General features: G+C 33.1%; 2 protein-coding genes across 2 annotated transcripts in view; one reads left to right on the top strand and one right to left on the bottom strand.

The window, feature by feature from the left end:
• The window catches only part of LOC111058141 (actin-histidine N-methyltransferase), a 108,174-nt gene that overhangs the window by 57,345 nt on the left and 24,368 nt on the right, over positions 1 to 26,461 (bottom strand). The gene's annotated exons all lie outside the window — the stretch shown is intronic.
• The window catches only part of LOC111058139, a 67,063-nt gene that overhangs the window by 34,204 nt on the left and 6,398 nt on the right, over positions 1 to 26,461 (top strand). Inside the window, exon 2 of the mRNA XM_039438269.1 lies at positions 25,877 to 25,972. Within this exon, the coding sequence (XP_039294203.1) occupies positions 25,877 to 25,972 (96 nt within the window). The remainder of the gene's footprint in view (positions 1 to 25,876; positions 25,973 to 26,461) is intronic.

The raw sequence follows: 26,461 nt of genomic DNA on the forward strand, positions 1-26,461 counted from the left end.
AAAATATTGAATCAAGATCAAGGTACCTAGAATACTAAGTACATTGCATTAAATATTCTGAAGTCAATTATGTTGGAATCTTGACTTGTTCTCTGCAGTTGTGCAGTAGACTGAAGTTTGCATTTCACTCTTAAATTGAATGATGAACAAGATGAAATGGAAAGTTGAACAACTTCAACTGGAAATGTATCAATTCTAAATTTTATCCCATTGAACAAAGAAACCTTGAAAAACGTCAATTAAACTTGACGAAACCAAACACGATGCTTGAAAATGTTAATTTTCATGTATTAGCTACTATCTATCGGTGAAGTTTGGTACTACATACAACTACTCCCACTCACCTACCAATCAGAAGCGTCTAGCTCCAAAAGGAAGGCGATGACGAATACCATCGACCAATGTGAGTGCAGAGACGTGTACTACGCCAGCTAGTCGCTTGTGATTGGTGGAGGAGTTCTATCCATCTTTCACCGATAGATCGCAGCAGAAATCAAGTGTGACCATCGGTTCGTTGAATGATTAATTTGAATTCTCAAGTTGGGGAGAGCAAATTTGACTGAATTTCCAAGAACAAGAAGCCGTATTAGAATACTGAAGTTATACCTATTCTTAGAAATATGAATTCCCAAGAAAAAATAAAATAAGAGGAATTTCAAAAGAATAGTATCCTAATTAGAAAACTTCGACAACTGTTATTAGCAGTTTGTTTAGTTTTGGATTCCAAGTTTAATAAGTATCATTCAATAATAAATGGTACCTATAACACAACTGAGAAATTAATTGCAATTTAGTGAGAGAGATGACATTCTTTGCTTAATGAGATAGTAGCCCAATGTTTCTTTCACTAAAGTTTTTTTCAAAATAACTTATTATCAAGATAGCATCCCAATGTTATCCTATTCTAATGTCACATCTAATCTCAGCAAATGGAAGAATAAAGATCGCTGCAGCTTCCTACCATTCCTCATTCTATGGTTTGAGACGTGAATTTTGATTTTTCATCTTCATAAAAGGGATTGTAGGACTTAAGAGAGAGAAAATTTCATGAAAACTCAAGAGAAGAGGATATGACAGTCAAATTCTTTAACACTTGTTCTGTGAAATTGTTCAACAACGATTACAAACCGTCTACTTATTCTATTTTCCAAAATAACATACAAAAAACAATTAGCGATGGAGTAAATCTTGAATTTTTCATCGGAATCACTTCTAAAATCTTTTTCTCATTACAAATGATCAGAATAGTTAATCTCAGAAACAATCCCACATTCTTCTCGTCCAGAAACCAGTTGAAACCAAACAAAAACCTCAGTTGACACAACACTATTTCCGTTAACGCATTCACAGGTATTTCGTAACGAATACCGTATTACAATCCGATCCTCTGACAACACCTCACTAGAAAGTATCAAGATCAAGTTCATCTAATTTAGAATGCAGACCGCCTCCCATAAACAGTCTACGCCTTCGACGATGAAAAAAGTTGTCCTATCATTTCAATAATATTATGTATCTCAACTCCACATCGATTGGAGAAAGTTATCTAAAACGGAACCAACTTATTTTATCAATCAATTTGAGATGATGGAAGTATAGCGCTACAGTGAGATTAATTTCTGTCAGCAATGGTTAAATGGGAAGCTTTGATGTTATCTATAATAAATGCTGACAGTTTTTTAGTGAATATCACTCCAAGTATAGAGCATTTATTGTGGAGTACAAAGTTAGTATAGTCTCAATAAAGAAGTCGAGGCCTAGTGCCTGGAGATAGAAAGACCGTATCAGTTGGTGGATTCTTATCTAAATTGAATTTATAGGAAGAGAGATGAAAGGGAAAGTGATTGCTTATCTTGTTTTCATATCTTCCTTCTTTCTCTCCTTCGGTTTAGTATTCAACATGAATACAACACAACTGAGCACAGAGAACTATTTACTCAACACACAACACAGTTCGTGAAATTCCAATTTGAACACAATCAAATTAAATCAAAACACACATCAAACAGTCGGAAATATGATTAATGCAATGGAAAATATGATTATTATTAAACGAAAATCGCAATTTAAATGCTGAACAAGTTGCATTTGTTCAAATGCTAATTAATGAATAAATATTATCAAACGAAAATCGCAATTAAATGCTGTAAATCACCCCGAAGACTTCTGCAACTGCAAATATTGACAATAGGGTAAACGAAGTTTAGTCTTCAGGGTGATTTACAGCATTTAATTGCGATTTTCGTTTGATAATATTTATTCATTAATTAGCATATGAACAAATGCAGCTTCCAATTTATTTCCATCTGGAAATAGGATTCATTTCTCAATCCTTTTGAAGCCCTTTGGTTTGTTTCATTGGTGGTGAAATAGGACTTTCTTTTATATGGATTTTGAGGGTTTTCCACACTGGTCGAATACTCTCCGTCGACCTCCTCCTTAACAACTCCTTCGAATTGTGAACCATTGATTCTCAGTTCCTCTTAATTATTAGGCCTACTTACTAGCAGGTAACCCGTGCTCTGCAAGGGCTCTGCAATAAAAAACTTGACAAACTGGAAACTTGATCTACTGAAATTTTGGATAATTCAAAATAGGCCTATAAACATCCTCGGTAAATTAAAAATCTATATGCAAAATTTTAAGTTGATCAGTTAAGTAGTTCAGACGTGATAATGCTAATGCGTCATTCGTGTATTTCCTATCCCCTACGTCATGTATAAGCCGATTCTTTCCTATATATTTCACAAAATGCTATGAATACATAGCATTGTCGCTATGTTGTTACTGTTAAATTTATTTCGAGAATTTATGTTTCTATTTGCATGGGTTGAAATATCCAGACTATCTAGTCTACATCTGTTAACATTACATTATTATTCATCTTATAATATTAATTGTTGTAATTTGTTATTTATTTCGAGGATTTATGTTTATCTTATCGTAAATGAATGTACAACCAATTTGTATGAGCCAAATAAAATGATTATTTATTTATTTCACAACACGGGAGAAAGGACTCACCCCCTCCCCCCTCTGCTGCTACCAAATCCACCCCTTTGGGGACCTCTGCAATTCTACAGAACTGCAGTTACAACCAATACAGACAATTTGCACTTCTTAATTTTATGGAAAATATCAAACTATCAAAACTTATTTAACAAACACCTTGAAATGTAAATGAAAATAGAAATCTGAGTATCCTTTTGAATTATTTTGACACAACATGTTACGGCTACTAGGTAAAATTTAAAATTTTCAAGTAAAAATGCATTTTTCTGCTACTAGATGAAATTTAAGTGAAATGGCCATTATTCACTTGCAAATGGCATTAGTAGCCGAAACATGTTGTGTCAAAATAATTCAAAAGGATTACTCATATTTATATTGTCATTCATAGTAAACGTAGCCCTAAAGAAAAAATACCTTGAAATGTTTTTATTACTTCTCAATAATCTACTACTGAAGATTCATGACGTCTACCGCTCCAACGAATGAACACTTGACTCGAACATCACTTTCCACTGTTTGTATCAACAAAAACACCCTCCACGATATCCATTTGACGTTTTTGACATTGAAACGTTCCCTGTAACAACCCAAACGTCCATCCAATCCACCAGCATATCAACAACCAATCGTGGATAACTTTCTCAGTACCGTACCGAGTCTATTTTCACCTCACTAATCTCAATATTTCACATTAAACGCTTGATTAGTACCTCTCAACTAAATATTTTTTCTACAGTGACGCGTAAACAGAAAGGCTGTCATCAAAATTACCACTCTCTCAATAATAGCACCGAAAATATATAGGTAATGTTAGTGAGACTCACAAAAACTGTCAGCATTGGTTGAATAGGATGCCTAGGTGTTATTCTCATAAGAAATGCTGACAGTTCAAAGTAAATCACACTATAGTAATAGTATCAGTCTCAGAGCGAAACAAATCCCGACCAATTTCAAGGATAAACATCATTTTCATATTATTATATCTACTCACTATAGAATATACTCACTCTATCTACTCAATTTCGTGCTGCTTATAGATAAGAGGCGGCTCAATTTTATGAGAAGACGAAAGTGACGCTGATCTCTGTGATGATGAGATCAGATCCAGCAAAGAAATTTTCACGCTGTCATATTGACCGACGGTATAATAAGAGTTGACAAGAACAACGAAATTTTTGCACAATTTCCAAGAGTGAGGACTCTTTTCTTCTATTATCTTTCTTTATTCAATCCTGAATTCCTGAATGCTTTACTTTATAGTTTCTTCCCCTTTTCTTCCTACACAATTTGATTTTTGGTAAATGATCTATTTCTGTATTCTATCTTTATTTATGTATTCTATATTTTTTTTCTTCACTTCCAGTCTCCTTCCTTCATCTCCTTTCTCTGCTCCTAAAGCTCCTTCAGTTCTCGGTCCTAAAGATGAGTAATTACTTACTTTGATACTTGAGATGTAAGTATGTATGTCTTATGTTAAGGCTGTGCAAAGGCTAAAAATAAACTTTCTACTCGTGATATTTTTCAAAGCTTTTCGATTTGTATATCATCATCAAGCCATCAAAATGGAAAATTTTTCTCATGAAAACATTTTTTTCTGAGCATTACTTTTTGAGATATGAGCGCCTAAAGTTTGAATTTTTGGGACAGAACATTTCAAATTCGGTAAGAGATAAATACATGAGATTTGGTGGAAAGATTATTCATGGTATTGTTGATGTAGTAAAACAAAACTTTTTTTGAATTATCAATTTTTAATATAGTTATTTAATTTACTAAAAATAACTTTTAGTTGAGTTATTTTTGGTAAATTGAATAACTTTTTCAAAAATTGATATTTTCGAAAAAATTTTGTTCCACTAGATCAATGAATAACCCATCCTCTAAATCTCATGGATTTATATCTTACCGAATTTGAAATGTTCTGTCCCTAAAATTCAAACTTCAGGCGCTCATATCTCAAAAAGTAATGATCGGAGAAATTTTTTTTCTGAGAAGACTTATTTATTTTGATAACTTGATGATATACAAATCGAAAAAACTTTGAAAAATATCACGAGTAGAAAGTTTTTTTAGCCTTTGCACAGCCTTAAGGGTTCTGAGGCAGAAATTACCTATAGTGAGGTCCACGTTATAATGGCAGTGGAGAAAGATAGGAGAAAAACGTTGCCGAACCTCTGTCTTATCAATGCCTTCTATAGACGGCAGCTGATACAGGTTTATTGATATAATATTAACTGTTCATTCTCGTTTAAAACAACCAAAAACATATTATTAAGCAAGAAATTATATTCTTCAATAATTTCATAATTAAGATGAAATATTTTGATAATTATTAATTCTACATTGTTAAAAGAGGATCTGGCAACAAAGCAAAGCGAGAAAGAGATAGCGCTATCGGTTTTGTTGAATGATAGACAAGGATAGCACTGCCATTATAACGTGGACCTCACTATAGAGCCTTATCTCCGTCCTTAATTACAGCAATTCAATCCAATTCCTTCTACTGCATACTAATCTGACGTCTCCCCATATAAGATACCTTCAAGTTCTCGATACATCAATCTACTTGAAATTAATAATTGTATTAAAGGTGAAGGAGCAATATGATTCCACCACCATCAGATTCATCTCGTACATTCATCTTTGAATTTCATAACAGGTAACAGAGCTATTGTAACAGTGTTAACAAGTGAACGAAAATTATGCCAACTATTTGATGTAATTTACCACCACAACAGGATAATAACACAGCCATGCAATTGCGGTGTAAAACAACACTAAATTTCATAGACCCGTGTCGACAAACACAAATTATCATTATTATTTCATCCTATTATCACTTTCCACATCCTCTTCTTTGCTCTTCTTCTTCTACTGCTACTTCTTCTTCTTCTTTTTTTTCTTCTTCTTCTTCTTCTTCTTCTTCTTCCTCGTTCTCATTCTGCTTCTGATTCTTGTTCATCTACTGATCTTCTGCTTTTTGTACACCTACTTCTAATATAGTCAACCGCACGAAAATAGTTGTATGGAAATTGGAACAGATGAGTGAAACGTTGCCAAATGAAAGTTCATCAACATTGACCTCATCTGATTATAAATGAGATTTAATATTTTTATAATACACCAGACGAATTATTGACAACATCTATGGGTGAAAGAGACTAAGCCGTTCCAATTTCCATCAGACTATTTTCGTGGGGATGACTATAATTCACCTTTTTCTCCCTAATTTTCCGCGTCCGTTTTCTTTCCATATTCCACGATCGTTTATGTCTTCATTTTCCAGTTTGACATTATTAAGATTTTGTTGTTTTCAATCTCTTCACAAATAGTTTCAGCATACATTCATTAACAGGAAGTAAATCAAGAGACAATAAGAATCACAACCTTAAAAACAAATTCCAAACACTACCAGAATAAAAGAAATCTTCAGAACGGATGTGTCAATTAAAGAGTTTTGGACAGTGAAAGTGAAGGAGCTTCACTAACTTTTGGTTGATAGTGAAATGCAGGTTCACCTTTGTTGTCAATTGTTCTAATTGACGGACTTGAAATGTCCGCTACACTAATTGCAGTTTAAGTAACAATTATTACTTCTAATAGCAATTCAATTAGACCGAAACTGGTCATAGCTCATACAAGTTTTGTTAAAAAAAAAACATGGCATGCAAGAAATTATTTTTGAATTGAAAATAATAATCCGTCCAAATAGCTATTGATCCAATCAATCTGATTGTAAATGTAAGTGATCTTCAACGCTTCAAGTGTTCAACACTTATAAATTATCAAAAAATCTTCTGTTGCTTCTACCATAGAATTAAACAATCTCGTATAAGTTTTCTGTGCCTAATTATCATCAATATCTTCTTCCTCTATTCATGATGTAAGTTCTCCTTCTCCTAAAGGTGGGTTTTCATAACGAGTCGTGCAATTAGTCAAAATAGGGGTAACATTCATTTCATCCTGTATTTCAGTTCATCCTAATCAGCTGTTTGGTCAAATACAAGGTTACTCGTATTTTTGTAAATTTCTATTCCTGAATTCGAATGGTTGCTATTTTGACTAGTTCAAGTAGCAGACGACTGCAGATGCAGAACACCTTCAGGTTTACATTTATTCATTCTTCGTTTTCATTTTCAACAAATGCTCACTTCTACTTTTATCCATCTACTTCTTCTCCCTCTTTCCTATTTATCTTATTTTTCAACACTCCAACAGAGTTTCATGATCTTCTTCCATTTCTTTATTTCCCATTCTTCGTTACTTCCGTCTTCATTATCTTACACTTCTACCTCTTACTCAGTTATCCTATTTTCTATCATTTCAACACATTATCATCATCATCTTCTTCCATTTCTTTATCTTCCATTCTTCGTTTCTTTCATCTTCGTTATCTACATCATTTCTTCTTACTTCCACATTATCAAAGTTTTCCTCTTGTACATCCCCCATACTTGTTCTACTTTTACCTTCCCATTCTTCTTCTTCTTCCTTGTCCTCTTCCCATCCTTCTCCTCCACGACTTCTTTCTTCTCCTCCACTTTTCCTCTTCATTACAATTCACTTGGAATATTCAAACACATTCAAAATCCTAAAAAGCAGACATCAACTACTACCACAAATGAACCGTAAAGCAATCCATCTTCAACAGCTTATAATAATATTTCGCCACATTGATAATACGTAGTTCCAGTATTATTATCTTGACCAACACTTTCCCCTCATATTCCAAAGTACCAGCTAAATTGGAAAGTAATTTCTCCGAGACGAACAGCAACTTCGGACAAGTGAAACATGATAATTTCGCCACTAATATGCAAAAGACAGGCGTAAAATAGAAACAAAATAACACAGAAGAGCACAGCGTAAAATTGAAAGAGAGAAGAAGAAGAAAACAAGGAAATGGAAGACGAGGAAGAAAACACCATAGATGAGGAAGAAAACAACGTGGAAGAAAAGGAGGATAACACAAAAGAGAATCGGAAGAGAGTGAGAACGAGACACACCGATAATATTCTCCACAACTTTCCAATCCATACACAGTGCTTATGTTCACGATTATAGGTTTGTAATATTATAATTATTGTGATCACGTTGTATTACTGCTAAAATCGTGAGTTTGGAAACTGATGTTCTAGCTTTGTCTAGAACATTTTATTGGTAATGCAATGGGAGAAAAGTGGTTGTTACGTCTAATTATTTTATGGTTAATGCTGTCATAGAATATTCGTTGTTAGCATCATCATCTTCTTCCTTTTTGTCTTATCGTGACTATCTCTAATAAAATTAATTGTGTTATTTAATTTGTTTTATTTGATATAGAGATAACGTAACAGTAGGCATGGAATTATATTGTTTTACCATGAACTTATGCAGGTGAAAGATTCACTACGCTAGTTGACAACAAATTACAGAAATACGAAATTGCTATAATTTTACTAACGTAAGCAATATTTTTTCCTATAGCAATTTTCTAGTGCCAAGTACTAAGACGTGCTAAGGTCCGTAGCTCAAATATGATTTTTTCGGGAAGAATGAAGAAATTGCCGTTACCCAAGGATGAGAAAACTACGGTAATTTCATAACACAAAACAATCAATACTCTTTTTTCTCAAATATTGAATTTGATTTGTTTTTGCCACAGCAATTATGCAGTGCGAATATATTTTACGCTTAAAAATATTCCTTATGAACAAAAAAGTGGTGAAATTGAATTACGTATAATAATTTCAATCACGGAAGTACACAAAACATTCAATTAAGTTGAAAAAGAGATTAAAAATCTTCTTTATCATTTTTATAACTTACATAATCCATTGATAATTTTATTGACAGCTTAAGCCGTCTATTGAGGATTTCAATTGGGAACTATTAATGAATTATGTTTGAATTTGAATCCATTATAATCATAACCTCTATTCTATGTGAGTAATTGAACTTTATTACTTCTATTGATTTCACAATTATTCATTTCATATTACTTATAGATAATTCACAAGTATAACTATCAGTCAATACACGTTCGCAGTTCACAATACTTTAACTTTTGGTTGAGTTATTTTTGGTAAATTGAATAACTTTCTCAAAAATTGATATTTTCAAAAGATTTTTGTTTCATTCTATCAACAATACCATGAAGATTTTATTCTCCAAATCGCATGGATTTACCTCTTACCGAATTTGAAATGTTCGGTCCCAAAAATTTAAACTTTAGGTGTTCATATCTCATAAAGTAATGATCGGAAAAAAATGTTTTCTGAGAAAACTTTTTCATTTTTATAGCTTGATGATATACAAATCGAAAAAAATTGAAAAATATCACCAGTAGAAAGTTTATTTTTAGCCTTTGCACAGCCTTAAGGCCAAGCCACATTCTTGAATTTAAGAAGTACGAAGTACTCCTCCCAAGTTTTAGTGCCAAGCCACATGAAGCGTTTTTCAGGCGTTTTTGCACTAGCAGGGCAGGAAGCTCTCCGATTGGCTGATTATCAGCTGATTGGGTTGGCGTTCGGGAATCAGCTGATAACCACCCAATCGGAGAGCCGACTCGACCGCCGTCATTGCAAAAATGCCTGAAATTGGGAAGAGTACTTCGTACTTCTCAAATTCAAGATACATTATATTACGAAAATTTTCAACCATCCCAGTACACAACAACCTTTAAGGACGCATTCTAGAAATCATCATTACATATTAACAAAAAGTGGTGAAATTGAATTACGTATAATAATTTCAATTACGGAAGTACACAAAACATTCAATAGCTAAAAAAAAAGGATAAAAATCTTCTCTATCATTACTTATAACTTACATAATCTATTGAGAATTTTATTGACAGCTTTAGCCGTGCCTAGAGGATTTCTATTGAGAATAATTATTAATAAATTGTGTTTGAATTTGAATCCCTAAAGGTTCGTACAGTTATACGCGCCACGAACATGAGCAATTCACTTTTAATCAGATGACTATATCTGTATTTTTACAGAAACGGTAAGATACAGATATAAAAAGCTTGGCATCAGCTGATTAAAAGTGAATTGCTCATGTTCGCGGCGCGTAAATCTGTACGCACCTTGATAATCTAATACCTTTATACTATGTGAGTGACTGAACTTTATTCTATTGATATCACAACTCATTTTATATTATTTATGAATAATTCACAAGTATAAATGTCACTCAATTCATATTTGTAGTTCACAATGTCTCATTGCGATCTTCTTTCTACTCAATGTTATACTAGCAGGTGACCCGTGCTCCGTAAGGGTCTAATTAAAAACTTAACAAACTGAATACTTGACCTACTGAAATATTGAAGAGTTTAAAATAGGCTATAACCATCCTAGGTAAATCGAGAATTTATGTGCAAAATTTCAAGTTAATCAGTCCAGTAGTTCAGATGTGATGATGCGACATTCATGAATTTCCTATCCCGTACGTGTATAAACCAATTCTTTCCTTTATTATATCATAGATCATCGACCTAGAAATTCTTCAGCTTAAAACTTAGGAAGAATCACTCCTGAATTCGACATATATATTACGGAGATTTTCAACCATCCCAGTACACAACAACCTTTAAGGACGCATTCTAGAAATCATCATTACATATTACACAACTCATAGAGTAGGAGTACCGAGCTGAAGAACACTGTACGCAAATTACGAAGTTTAATATTACCAGACCAATAAGACTCTCCCACGAACTATCTCAACATCCAAGCCATCATTTAAAGCTCCATCATATTACGTTCCCAACGTAATGAAGAAATAAGTTGACCGGCATTAAAAACGTTCACTTTTCAAAACGTTCTCGCCGACTGAGACCAGAGATAATAGATGGTACATTGTTGTAATTTTTCTAATGCATACGAAACTGAAGCAGAATTAGAAATGAGTGGGAAAAGAGTTGACGACGATGATGATTATTATTAGAGCTATTCTGTTTTTGTTGTTGTTGATGATTAAGATGTTGCTGCTGATGATGATGATGATGTTGAAGATGATGATGATGTGGTTGCAGTTGATAAGTGAAATGAATTAGTGCAATTAGTGAAACGTTGCAACGTTGCTACTAATTAAATGAAAGCGTGAGTGGCTGGATTGGTGAAGCATTGCACACAAGAGTAGAGTTGAAAAATTTGCCTACTAACAATTTCTACATGTAGCAATATCTGTTGTCATATCGGTATCTGTGATATCCCAAATATGCCACAAAGTGAAGAATATCTTCTTTTCTGTGAATATTTCAACTGTTTGTTATTTTTATTTATTATCTAAAATTATCGAAACATTTCAAATAAAATTAACATATTACCTTTTGAAAATCAAAACCTAACCTCCGTAACCTTTCCTTTTACATTTAAAACCTAATTGAGCAGAGCCTTTCAGCTTATGTTCATACACTAGACAATTTGAAATCTCACAGATCGTAGGCACTTCCACTAGATCTATCCTATAGTCAGATTCAAAAATTGGTACCTTGTCTGTTACTGAACAACGCAGATAGATCCATCCTTTTCTACCTCATTTTCGTTGAAAATTAAGAGACATGATGCACTATCAAAATAATTCATCTCAATTATGAAAATTTATTATTTAATCATGAAAAAATATATTTTCTTGGAACATGAAATATATTTAAGATAGAATTAATCATTATTAACATGAATCAACCCATTAAATTACTGAATGAGAAATGCTGGAATGACTTGAATAACAGCTATCTACTCTATTAAGGTGTTGAGAAAATAAAACGGGCAACTATGCCGTCCTATCATTTCCACTAACTTTTCAACGTAGATTTCACTGTAGATCTAAATATCCAATACAGCAAATTGATGTATATTTCATCAATATACCTTTAGTGGTATGAATAAGAGATAGGGAATGGGGATACATATTTTTCTGATAGGGATTAGTGTTTTTTTAATAGTATTTTTTGCTGAGTATGATGCCCACATGAGCTCCAGACTTGTGCATAAACATGAGAGGCCTTGATGGGTTCCCAACCACTATTACTTACTATAATGTGCTGAACAATCATAACCTCTTTTGAACTAATTTATAATCAAATTTCGGGAGTGGAATAGTAAGGGTTATTTAAGCCTATTTTTCCATTTCCGATCATTTTATGATTATGTGTTTCATCATTGTCGAATAAATACATAAATGATAACTAGCTTCAAGTGGGTTCCGAACCCACTCACTATGAAATTAACAATCATACTAAATTACTTCATAACAATCACGTATATCCCATCTCAAGGACACCTTCAAAACCAGACATAGTGTCTCCACTGGTGTCTAGTAGCCAACAACCATATCGGCCTAAAAATGATGTTAATCACATAAACAAAGGTTAATAAAGAGATTTCCTATCCACACAGATGCGTGAGAATGTAATAACATGTGCATGCTCACATATACATACATACATGTAATACATGAACATATCCAAAAACATCCATTACTCCATCATATGTGTTGAGAGATATCACCTACGATAGCCTATATGCACGGTTTTATCTATACGAGGCCTAAACATACCTCGTAAGTAGCGTACGGTGTATATTTGTTTATTCTACAAATATAAGATTTTAATTATAGAATTAAGATTTTCGCTTCGCTCGCCATATCCGTCAAGCAAGGGGCTCCGCCCCCTGGACCCCCGACTGGATCGTCCAGAAATAAGATTGGCGGGCTCGCTTCGCTCGCCTGCATTTTTCATTTCAGCATGCTCCATTCCATCAGAAAGTCAAAGTACTGAGAAAACGCAGAGAAGCTGAGAAAAACGCTGATTTTGGGCGTATCTTTGACGTTATTGCAAATTCCTCCTACACAACATTATTACACCCTAGCTGAGCTTCTGTACTAAATTTGAACATTTTCTGTTCATTTGTTCTCGATAAAGCTGAGAAAGCGCTAAAAAACGCTGGAAAAATGCAGATTTTGGGCGTATCTTTGGAAATTTTTCCAAATCCGTTCTTAGTGCGCCTCTGAAGGGCCAACTGAACATACCTACCAAATTTGAACGTTTTTGAACGGTAATTTGAAAATCCGGTAGATTTTTAGTTCTGCGAGTGAGTGAGTGAGTGAGTCAGTCAGTCAGTCAGTGAGTGAGTGCCATTTCGCTTTTATATATTATATAGATTATTACACAAAAATCAAAATTAAACGCTGTAAACACCCCCGATGACTTCTGCTACTGCAAATATTTAAATTAAATATTTATCAATTTATCAAATAAATCACCTACTACGGGGTGATTTACAGCATTTAATTTTGATTTTCGTTTAATAATAATAAATTATTCATTAATAAGCATTTGAATAAATGCAATTTCTCATTAATCTCCAACCATAGGATTTTACCTATATATGTATTTTATTCTTTAAGGCTACTTTTGAATATAAATCTGAGTACCGTACCATTTTTAAAATTATTTATCACATGTTTCAGCTATATTATAATACCATTATCAAGTGTTTGGAAAATGAAGCACTTATAACAATCACTTGATAATGGCATTATATAGCCGAAACATGTCGTGATTAAGTAATTTTAAAAAGGGTACGGTACTCAGATTTATATTTTTATTTATGTAGCCTACGGTATACATACTGTTTATCCTACAAGAATTCTGCTATGTACGATATAGACATATCCTTTAGTTACAATCACTTCGGACCGTGAGCATTGGTTAAATGGGAAAGCATTGATGTTATCTCATATAAGGAATGCTGACAGTTTAAGATGAAACTCATGTGGGCCTACTCACCATACATGGATTCTGCAATGTAATAAACAAGGAAGCACCAAATCCGCAACTTTACAGATGGTAAGAGATGATGCTGTGAGGAGAGTAGGAGAAAGGAAGAACAAGTGAATGAGAGATTAGACAGAGAGGAATTGAGTGAGAGAGTGAGAGTGAGAGAGAAAGATAGAGAGAGAGAGAGAGAGAGAGAGAGTGAGTGAGGGAAGTATGTGAGAGAAGTTATGCAACGGAGAGACGTCGTAAGTCGTCTGAACTTCCCGCAGGAGGAATAATTAATTAGACGCTTCCTCGGCAGTAAGAAAGTAGTTTTTGTGGAAGTATGTCAGTGGTGTAGTGTAGTTGGTGCATAAGAACAATTGCAAGCCTTCAAGATGGTAGAGAACAACAGAAACGTGTTTTACCACGAAGAATACATGGAAATTATCCAATGCAATTCTGTATTATCCAACTTTTCAATGCATTTTGAAGAGTAATATTCGATTTTCGTTCATTATCTTAGATTAAATTCTCCTAAAATATTTTTCGGCTTGTATTGCGAAAAAAATGAATCAAAAGAATCAATCCTTAAGGTAGGCGCACACAGATCCATCTAATCGTCCGATCCGTCCGATGCGCCTACCTGGCCGGTTTCCGAGCTCCGGATTTAGCTAAGTTCTAGACTTTGAACAGCTGGAGTCAGAAAACTGGCTTTCCGAAACGGGGCGTAGTCGCAGTTTTTATGATAATATTTATTTTCTCATTTCTGTAATTGGAAACGTTTTTCCTTGACGAAATTAAAAATTCCTATATGAAACTTTACACTATTTTATTTTGGGTTCAATTTTCTAGTTTATTGAAATTCAATTTGAAATCCACGTTTAGGTGGACTGCGACTGCCCCGTTTCGGAAAGCCAATTTTCTGACTCCAGCTATTTAAAGTCTAGAACCTATCTAAATCCCGAGCTCGGAAACCGGCGCTAAAAAAGTGAAAAGTGATACCTAAAATAATATGAAGAAGATGAAGCAATATTTAATTTTGGTTCGTCCTCCTAATTGAATTTCGAAATCAGCATTAATCCTTAAAATAATCGTACAGTAATGAGTATAATTAACTGCATACAGGAGTTTATTAACAATTATAATTTTGATGAAAGATTGGAATGATCTAATATAATATTCTTTATTATCCATTTTTCAATGTATTTTATTTAACATTTAACAATACACACATCATATACATGATTAGAAAAGGATCAACAGGCCTAGCCCAAAACTGTTCCCTTTACGAATTTTGATAGTAGTAAGCAAATGTCTAAAAGGTAGGTTATGTTGCTTTTAATTTTAAGAACTAATATTCAATTTTAGTTCAATATCTTGGTTAAATTCGAAATTTCCCTCACACATTTCTTGACTTGTATTGCGAAAAAAGTGAAAAAGTGATACTTAAAACATGAATCATAACATGAAGAAGATGAAGCAATATTTAATTTTGGTTCGTCATCCTAATTGAATTTCGAAATCAGCATTAATCATACAATAATGAGAAAAATTAACTGCACACCGGATTTTATTAACAATTATGATCTTGATGGAAGATAATTTCATGGACAAAGCTCAATCCTTGACTTACCATATCAATGTTAATTTCAATGTCGGCCTCATCTTTTCATTGATCCAAGAATTGTTCCAACAAGATAACACAGCTAATCAAATCTAGTTTTCTAAATCAAACAGCAGATTTATAAAGCTTAGTAGCCACATCAAGTTTCCTGAAAGTGTTTTAACCTTAACTTGACTCCAAACAAACTAAGGCCAATCTTCTGTAATTCAACTCAGTTTTCACATGTCTATTATTCTAAATTTTACACTGATTTCTATTTCTAATGTCAAATTTAAATAGTTGTGATGGGGAATGATGAAAAGGTATCACACAGTACGAAAATCAGTAGACAACGAAAATAGAAGTAAACTAAAGATGAAAAAGAAGAACAACAAAAAATAAGAAGAAGATAAAGATGAAGTAGGAGATGGAGAGGTAGGAGGAGGAAATGAAGAAGAGAAGAGGAACCAAGGAGGAGGTGGACGAAGAAGAAGAAGAGAAGAAGAAGAAGAAGAAGAAGAAGAAGAAAAAGAAGAAGAAGATGAAGTAGAAGGAGAAATAAACGAAGAAGAAAATAGATGAGGAATAAGATAATTCAATAGACAACTATTATCATAGTAATGTGATAGTCCCACGCTATGCTACAGAGCGTAAAATTCGCGTGTTTTTCTTATAAGCATTAACATGTACATGATTCTAGTATCTATAATAATTCAAAAGATGTATTAAACTGCGTATTTTGAGCCTCTAGATCGCACGTATCGTCATGTTTTACAGGTTTAAAGTGACCATGAAACAGATATGTTGGAATTCAGACATAAGATTCTCAACGCAGAATTATACAATATACTTTTGATATTCGGATACTTCTTGAAACATGAATCATTCACCGATAATAATTAATAGTAGTAGACCTCATATCACATTGAAATAATGTAACACTGAAATCTTTGAAATGCTGACACAATAGTTTTACATGTAAAGTTTGAATCCAATTTTCAATCTAAAAATAAATGTTTCAGGAATTTCGATGAACCACGAACCAAATAAAATAAAAATCTTTGGACATTTTATCAAACAGGATTTTGAGACAAGACCTTTCGGGTTGAATTGTTTTTCATTTCATGCAATTTTTGATCCATTAAATGAAGTCAAATAAATAGGTCGAAATCATTTTGACAATGTTACTGTTTGTTGAATTTGGGAGAAGAGCATTTTTGGGCTAAGCCTATTGCTATCTCCTAGTCATTGTTATATAATTTTTATTTCTAATGATAAATGAATAAATTAATATTGTAGGAGAAAAATATGTTACCCACAAAACCAAGAATATACAGTTTACACAATAAATAACTCAAGTCCACTCAAGTATAAAATAAACAGCCATAAAAATTTCACACAACTCTGCAAACCATTTCCAAGCCAAATAAAAGCATTCCAGTGGCATGTGAAAGGAATAACACTTCACACCTTCTGCAGCCGGAGGCAAACTTAAATGGAGTGAGACAAGTTGTAATGTACAATTCTAATGTCAGAGAGAGACAAGTTCAATATAGTAATCTAATGTCGGAGTGAGATAGTAGACCATCACTCCACTTCCTTTTCCGTTTTATTTCCTGGAGCGCTAAGTCCGGTCAGGTTATAGTAAAATACATAGTACATACTCAAGTATATAGTGTATGTAGCAAAGAACATAAACTGCAAAGTGTATAGGCCCAAGGCGGAGAAATGATCAAGTGCATGCTTCACTACTTGTAATTCACCAACTTATTTCGTACTTTCAGATCCCAGCCTATAATAATATACATCTATACATGCAGCAGTAAATAATATACTTGTACTTTGTACATACTAAATACGGTAGTTCAACTTGCAACTGTTTGATTAATTCATTGACATTAAAGTGAGGTCAACGTTGTAATTGCAGTGGAGAAAGATAGGTGAACAGCGTTGCCGATTCTTCGCCTTGCCACTGCCTTCCATAGATAGCTGATACCGGTGTATCTGATGTTATATTAACTGTTCATTCTTGTTTTAAAATGATCAATTATAATTTATTCGCCAAGAAAATATACTTTTCAATGAATGGATAATAAAATTTCATAATTGGGATAAAATATTTCGTTATTGACCGAGCGAAGTGAGGTCTAAGATTCAAGTCGACGGTTTGGCATTTCATGAAATTTTACAGGTATGTTCCTTTTTAAATTGCGCGTCGACGTATATACAAGGTATTTGGAAATTTAGCATTTCAAGGATAATATAAAAGGAAAAAGGAGCCTCCTTCATACGCCAATATTAGATTAAATTCAGACTATAGAATTATTCATCATAAATCAGCTGTTTAGTGGACTAATACTACCCGCTCAAAAACATCGAACATCTTGAAAATGTATCTTTCCAGCAACGTTGTAGACAGTTGCAGCCAGACCTGATAACAGTGCTCACACTCACATTCCGGGACGACACGTCACGGTACGATAGGACAGAAAGCTCCATGTTTATTTAAGATTTTTTCTAGACATTTTAAATTGATAAATTATTTACTAGTAGTTCTGTGAACAGTAGACCTCACGCAGTGTTCTCATCCACAAGTACCTGATTAGAACTATAGACCTTATGGAAATACAGCAATAGACTGGCTTCTCCACACTTCTGTGTAATCACTTGTCAGCTGATTTATGATGAATAATTCTATAGTCTGATTTTTACTCTAATATTGGCGTATGAAGGAGGCTCCTTTTTCCTTTTATATTATCCTTGAAATGCGACGCGCAATTAAAAAAGGAACATACCTGTCAAATTTCATGAAAATCTATCACCGCGTTTCGCCGTAAATGCGCAACATATAAACATTTAAACATTTTTTTTTTGGGAAATAAACATTTATTTATTTATTTTATTTATATAAACATTTAAACATTAAAAGAAATGCCAAACCGTCGACTTGAATCTTAGACCTCACTTCGCTCGGTCAATTAATTTTTGAGAAAACATAACAACAGGTCAATGTAACTTACTGAGCGCGAGTTCTACTGTTCACAGAACTACTAGTATATTTCTAATTGTTAAGAAATGATCTTCACAACATTATGGAGCTAGAAAATGATAGCGCTATCTGCTTTGTCGAATGATAGACAGGGATAGCAACACAAATGTTAATGAAACACTGAAATTATAACGTGGACCTTACTATAGGGTCCGGTTTCTTGGTCGTTCTATAAATCGTTCACAAGTTATTGGCCCAATAATTTATAAACGGTCAGATACATTTATAAAATCAATTATAGGTACATTTCTTGCTGTGCCCATACTCGGATAATATTAGTCTACACTGGAATTTCGTTGAGAATCTATCATTTGGTATACAAATTAAGAGAATGAGGCTTGTTTAGACTACTTATTTTGCACTCCATTTACAAAGATTTTGCTTCGGAGCCCTGCATTATAAGTACATAAAAATTTACTTAATAAGCTATTCAAGAGGTTGTTTCAAAAGCCAATTAGATTTTCAAAAGCTTGAAATGAAAAAGTACATTATCAAGCGGGAATAGGAACCAAGCGTATTCTCTACCACTCAACCTTGCTTTTAATTCAATATTGAGTTGTTGGAAGGATTGTTAATGATTCTCAATACAGTTTTTTTGGTACGTTCGATGACGTTATTGGACCTATAAACTACTGAAGATGACTAAAAAAACCACGCATTAATGTCAGATGAACCAGTTACCTTGAAAACCTTGATGCATTTCTCGAGTGATGATAGGGTGTAGTAAACTGTCCCACACTCAATCCAAGTGAGAAGTGAAAGCCTACGCCCGTTTTATTCAATGCAAACTCGAATTTGAACTGGTTCATTTTCTCTGAATGAAACATCTCTGCTCATTTCTACAGCCGGCGTTCTTGTTCCCACAATCGGATGAATAAATTAAATTCAACACGAGTAACTATCAGTAAATATAGTATTTATTAGGATAATTTACGCCAGTAAAAAATGTGAAATCGTTAAGATTTTTGTTGGTCGGATCGGAAGTTTCTTACTTGGAGGTCTCCACCTATCCTGAGTTTATAATTTAAGGCTGTGCAAAGGCTAAAAATGAACTTTCTACTCGTGATATTTTTTTTTTTCAAAGTTTTTCGAATTGTATATCATCAAGCTATCAAAATGAAAAAGTTTTATCAGGAAAACATTTTTTTCCCGATCATTACTTTTTGAGATATGAGCGCCTGAAGTTTGAATTTTAGGGACAGAACATTTCAAATTCGGTAAGATATAAATCCATGAGATTTAGAGGATGGATTCTTCATCGTATTGCTGATCTAGTAAAGTTATTCAATTTACCAAAAATTACTCAAAAGTTATTTTTGGTTATTTTTAGTAAATTGAATAACTATCTTAAAAATGTATATTTTCAGAAAATGTTTGTTTTACTAGATCAACAATACCATCTATCCTCTAAATCTCATGGATTTATCTCTTACCAAATTTGAAATGTTCTGTCCCAAAAATTTAAACTTTAGGCGCTCATATCTCAAAAAGTAATGATCGGAAAATAATGTTTTCCTGAGATAACTTTTTCATGTTGATAGCTTAATGATATACAAATCGAAAAACTTTGAAAAATATCACGAGTAGAAAGTTTATTCTTAGCCTTTGCACAGCCTTAAGCCGTATATATGGGCCTCACAACTGTTATAATATCTAATAATTTGATTATATGGTATGAGATGTGGTATCTCCCCATAATTGAAAGAATAAGACGTGATAATATCAGTAAAGGCAGTATCTTTTATTCTATTTAGCTGAATTAATTTGAATTAGTGAACTGAAAGCTTAAACAACAAGCAACAGAATATATAGTGTGGGTGAAGCTCTACGATTGGCCATTAGCTATTGACTAATGAAGGTTGAGCTCCTACTGTAATTGGCCGAGACTAGATAAGCCCAAATATTTCAAATATGGTCATGAGATCCAGTCATATCTCAAATTTTTCTCTTTCTCATATCTCGAATTGTTTTAATAAATTCCGAATTTCGACAGTATCATAATGTTTTCATTCAATAATTGAATTCAATTCTATCTCTTGAAGAAAATTAAGGATTGCGAATTGATTCAAAATCCTTCAAAAAAAGTAATAAGTCTTTATATATTATATACAAGTCGATTTTTCAATTATAATTGTTTAGGATGGAAGTTTCTGGATAAAAACTACCTTTTTCTAATAACATTGAATTTGTCGTTCTTATTGAAAAGAGAAGTGTATCAATTGATTTAGAATTATTCAATTAATTCACCAATATTTCAACATTTGGAGATGATCCACCGGCTCTCTGTCTAGAAACGTGATTCTCCTGCTTTCTTACCTATGTTATATCCATTAGAATTTCAACTTAATCAATTCAAAACATTTCAAGACCAATTAATCAACCAGATGCATCTTCCTGGATTCTATTATTATTTCAATATTCTATTATCTATTTTTATGAATTGAAGCTAACAAAATATTTAAAAGCTTGCTTAACAACTCTTCCAAAGTCATAATTCTCAGATATTCAAATGACTTTCTTCCCACTCTCTTAAGCTCATATCACAAAGTGAAATGGAATGGAAAATATCATTGTAGAATGTACGAATGAATTAATTAGACGTATTTAGTGCAGTTAATGAATGAGGATGCCTTCTTCAACAAATAGAGACAACACGCATTCGGTTGAGGTTAATTGGATAAACAAGAGCAAGCCATACTGGCACATTAACCTGGTTTAAGTAAACATAAGACATTATAGAGATGGAAAGTTAAACCTGGTTTAATGACTGTTTGTTTCTCTATGTGCGAGTGTGTATGTTACTAGGTCCTTTTTAAAGAAGATAAATTCCTACCGTACGCTTTCAGTATCATTAGTTTTGTCTCTCACACACTCACTCTCTCTCTTTCGCACATACCTCAAATTATATTGTTTTCACTATCATCCGTCTCTCTTCTCAGTTTATTCATCCTTTTCTTCACTTGAAATTTGTTTCTAGCACATGTCATATCAGTTGTTTTAGTTTCCTTCTTAGCTATTAATTTATTATTTTTATTTTCAATGAATGGGAGAGAAAATCTAAGGATACTCCTGGTACTATTTTACTCCCAAATTTAGATTTAAAAGTCCGAAATGAGGTTATGATTCCACTTCTTTGAGATTTAGTCCTTTTTCACTCAAAAAATTATTTTTATTACTTCACTCACTCTTGAGAAAATTGTATAACTTCATTACAATTATTTGCAATTTTTCAATTTTCATGGTGTCGTAGCAAACCTCAGCATAACGAAATACAGTAATTTTATTTACACTCTCACTGATATAAAGTGATGGAATAATTTTCGAGAATTATTAGTGATTTTCTCTTTAGAGCCGGTCAGAGGTCTCTGGGAAGATGGAAAATGCGTGAATTGAATGAAAAGAGAGATGGGAATATAGTTTGATACAGAGATAACAAGAAAATTGAAGCAGCATGAATTTAATGGGAAGAAAGTTGTGAATACAGATAGAATAGAGATGGAGATGAACAAAAAATTTAGAATATCGAGAATTGAATGTGAAGAATGATACAAATAAATATGTAAATAGTGAGAAGACAAAATATAGAAAGAAATATTAATGGGAAAAAGCTTGAATTTAAACATACAGATCAATAGAATATACATTCAAATGAGAAGATGAGGAGGAAATTGTAAAAATTTAATGGAAAGAAAGAGATGCAATTACTAGTAAATATAGGAAAACAGAGAAGGAAATGAGTCAGAGGCAGAAAATGGAAACATCTCAATTGAAAAGACAGAGATGTAACTGAATATAGAGTAATGTAGAGGTAAATGGGAGCCAGTAAAATACTAACAAAGCAGAGAAACAGGTAAGTACTTAGTACTAAATAATAGGGAAATAGGTAATAGGTAATAATAAAGGAGAATGTAAAACAGCCTGAATTAAACCGAAGAATTACAAATAGAAATACAAATTTCAGTAGCCCACCCTTTTTGAATCATTTTAGTGATAAATATCGGGGCACCGAGCTTCGCTCGTTATTTTTATTTATTGATAAACAGAACACAATAATATTATTCTCTAAAATGATCGTGTTTATATTTCACAGCTGGCTATAAGTCATCTTGTGAATTTCGGGGATGCGATATTTTGATTTTTCACATACTCACTCGCTCACTCACTTTTTTACTATCCACAGCTGTTTCAGCCAAGGATGAATTATCCTTTTAATGTCGTTCAGCGAGATTTCCCAAGGATGAGACCTAGAGTGCAATCGAATTTTTATATCATAAACCTACTATGTTCCAAATTTCGTGAAAATCGTTAGAGCCGTTTTCGACATCCGTTCAACATAAATAACCAGATATAAATATATAAAAATACAGAAATTGCTCGCTTAATATAATAGGATATAATTCAAAAAGGGTACTGAGATTTGTATTTCTATTTATATTACAAGTAGCCCCAAACAGAAAAGAGACGAAGAATTACTGTACATGTCAACCTAGAAAAATATGGATGAATGCAGAATATCATAAACTACATGAGAAGAAAGTAGAAAGATGAAAATACTGAAAAATAGAGAAACAGACAAGGACGAGGTGTGAAGATAATCGAGAAGAAACATCTAGACAAGATGCTGCAAGCCAACAAGGCTCTACAATCTATCTATATAACTCTATAGTATAGGTAAGAATCAAAACGTTATCAATTGTTGTCGGCGTTATAAATAGGAATCGCGACGGTCACGTTCAATTTGGTGATGCCGCGTTTTATTTCTATTATTATGTAAGCGATATTTATCGCGCGACATTAAATTATCGCGCAACTTTGTCGCGCAGTCGCTTGCTTCCTTTACAACAGGTAATTGACAGAATCCGTGCAACATGAGATCTTCATAAAATTACGTCCTCCTTTCATACTGTCTCTCTCTCTCTCCCTCCCACCCTCTCTCTCACTCTCTCTCTTTCTCTCTAAATCTAATCCAATCTATCTCTTTCTCTCTTTCACCTTCCTCTACGTCTTTTGACTTCCCTCCTCTTCGAGATTATTTGTCGCCGACGAAAAATTATGTAGCAATTTATGTAACAAGACTTATGGAAACCATCGACCACCCAAATTTGTCACACTCTTTAGATGGAGACTGTGGCAAAGTGGAGTTTCCTACATAATTTTATCGAATGTATAACTTTCGGCTGCGAATTAAGTTTGTGACAACTATGTAATATTGATAGCGGTATTATATCCATAGTTCGACAACTATGTAATATCAATAGCGGTAGTCTATAGTTCCAAAAATGATTCAACGTTATTTGTCAGTTACTGTTACAAGGAATTATCATTTGAAATGTATGGGAGGTAAGATACGAATAAAAAGCATAAGGCACTTATGTTGTCAACTAAGGGCCGTTTGCACAGTATCAGTTTAAACTAAATTTCATTTTAAACTGGATTAAATCCATTTAAGTCTCGTTCGGTATAATGTGATTCATTTTTAGTTTAAGCTTAAATTAAAAAAAACAACAGAAACACACAAAATAAGGTCAAAATACAAACAAGGTACCTACAAATATCAAACACAAATAAAACGTAACCGGCATCATGGTGGCGTGTGCTAGAATAGGTCTGTTAGGATTTCCAACTATGTTTAACCATGCACTATGGACTAGGAAATCCACTATATTTGTTCAAGATCACTTTGGGATGTGGCAGTTTTTTCCATAAAACCTGGTCCTAAAATGATGTGTTTTTGAAAAAAATGTATTGATATTAACAAATTCGGTGTCTTATCATGAAAAAATACCTCAACATCTCTTCTCATAAAATCAGATAAAAAACAGGCAAATCCCGAACAGTTCGATCATAAATTTGGATAAATGACAAAATGTTATATATTATGGGTTTGTGTCTTCACTTTCCACTGAACACATTGATTTCCAGTCAACAGAATATTTATGCTAGAAATTTGGAATATAGAAGATTCAAATTTTTCCTGTTTTATGATTTTGATCAGGAATACCTTGCACTTCGTAAACCATGAGAAATTCTGAAATACTCAATAATCCATAAAATTAGCAATAAAGTATTAATTATTGGACATGGAAATTATCCTAACGTGTTAAAACACATTTTTTGTAAAAAGTAATAACAGTCATTATATCCTTAATATTGGGTAAATTTGATTGCGTTTTACGCAAAAGCAAAGGTGTACGTTTCTATGTGAACAGGTTTTTTTTTCTGTAAAACAAATAGGTATTGCAATAACTTGAAAGATGAGGAATACAGTGAACATACATGTGCCACGAACTAATGTGTTTTTAGCACTGTGTCTACTGATACTGAACGAGACAAATCAACACTATTTACAATCAAGAGAGTTAAACAATCATTCATTACGTTTCTATTAAAAAACTACTTGAATAAAATGTTCTTCTTATATTTTATTAATAAGATAGCATTGAAAAATCATTAGATTTTAGTAAAAGACGCGTTGTTTTACGAGTGAATTTACAAATTAAGCGGCGTCTGTGAATGTAGCAGTTTGATTGAAAATGAGACTACATCTTGAAAACACGTTTATGAACTTTCATCTCCACAGAATCAAATTCACCATAAAATTAGTTCCACAAACATAATGGTTCACAATCATTAGACTCTTCGAAAGTGAAAACTTAGCAATCAAGTCGGAGTTCCGATAGTTCTCATGAAAAAGTCATCATGACCTAACCACGGTAATCATTTTCAACGGTAATGATTCATTTACGGTAATGTTTTAATTGGTTCCGCGTAATCATACCTCGCCCACAGGAGTGTTCTTTTCAAAGTCAAAATCACTAAGACCTTGCACTGAGGACACTAGATGAGCACTAAGTACACTAAGAGGAGCACTAAATACACTAAGATGAGCACTAAGTGCACTAGATGAGCACCATTAGATAATGCAATTGATCTTCTATTACTAATTCCGGTAATAGCGACTTTGAAAGGACAATGATGATGTACTTTTCCTCTTTACTTATGCTTTCTATTTTCACAATGAGTGAGAGAAAGAACTATGGCCAAAGAGAGAAACCTTATAGGGATATCAAAATCAAAGTCTATATCAAATCAAAGATGATATAACCACTATAATGGATGGAAAAGACTAGATAATAGCAAAGAATAACTATAGGCTACAAAATGTTTATTCTATGATAATAGTCTCCAACTCTCCATTCCCAAGCGCTTCTTGTCAAGAGTCAAAAATTCAAATAATCTGAAAGAAAGAAATTTTATCGGTATTGAAACTACTGTATCTTTGAATTCATTCCCAAAGAATTCAAAGAAAAGTTTATTTTTAAAAATGTCATAAATTTGAACGGTTTTAAACAACCTACCTTTCAATATTTTGAAATATGTTACAATTTATAGTGATGAATGAAAATTGATAAAACCTGGAATGACTCATTTTAATATTTTGGTTTTTCTATTTTTCCAGATAAAATGTCAACGGCTCTGTCTAGTATTGTTGGCAGTTCTCCTGGTATTGACACAAGCAGCTGAAGAGAGTGCTTCTCCACAAGAAAAAACTCAGGTGAAAAACAAACTATTTCCTCTCAACATTTTCCATTGTCTATACAATTTGAGCTTTGGAAATAAATAGAAATCTAAGTACCCTTTCAAGTAGCCCTAACGAAAAAGGTAATTTGAGCTTTTTTTGCATTTCGAGTGCATGAAATTGTCATATCATAAATCCTTTCAGAAATCAGGCAATCGGCTTCTTGAATTTAAATTAAAACTCATTGTGTTTCTTGGGAAGCTTCACGTTTTTCAGATCATTAAAGTCAAACTCTGCACTTTACTATCAACCCAACACAGTACTTGTTTTCACTGAGAAAAATCCTGTAGGACACTGAAAATTTTGCATTATTTGAAACAACGTTGGCGTAGTGTGGAGCACCATTCCCACAATTCTACAAAAAATCTTAATGAGCTTATAGCATTGAACCATCATCTGACAATTTTCCTCAAGTTTTAAACTTATTACTACAGAGGATTATTTGAATTAATTTCCTATATTAAC

The sequence above is a fragment of the Nilaparvata lugens genome, chromosome 11, assembly GCF_014356525.2.
Source record: "Nilaparvata lugens isolate BPH chromosome 11, ASM1435652v1, whole genome shotgun sequence".
Taxonomy (NCBI): domain Eukaryota; kingdom Metazoa; phylum Arthropoda; class Insecta; order Hemiptera; family Delphacidae; genus Nilaparvata; species Nilaparvata lugens.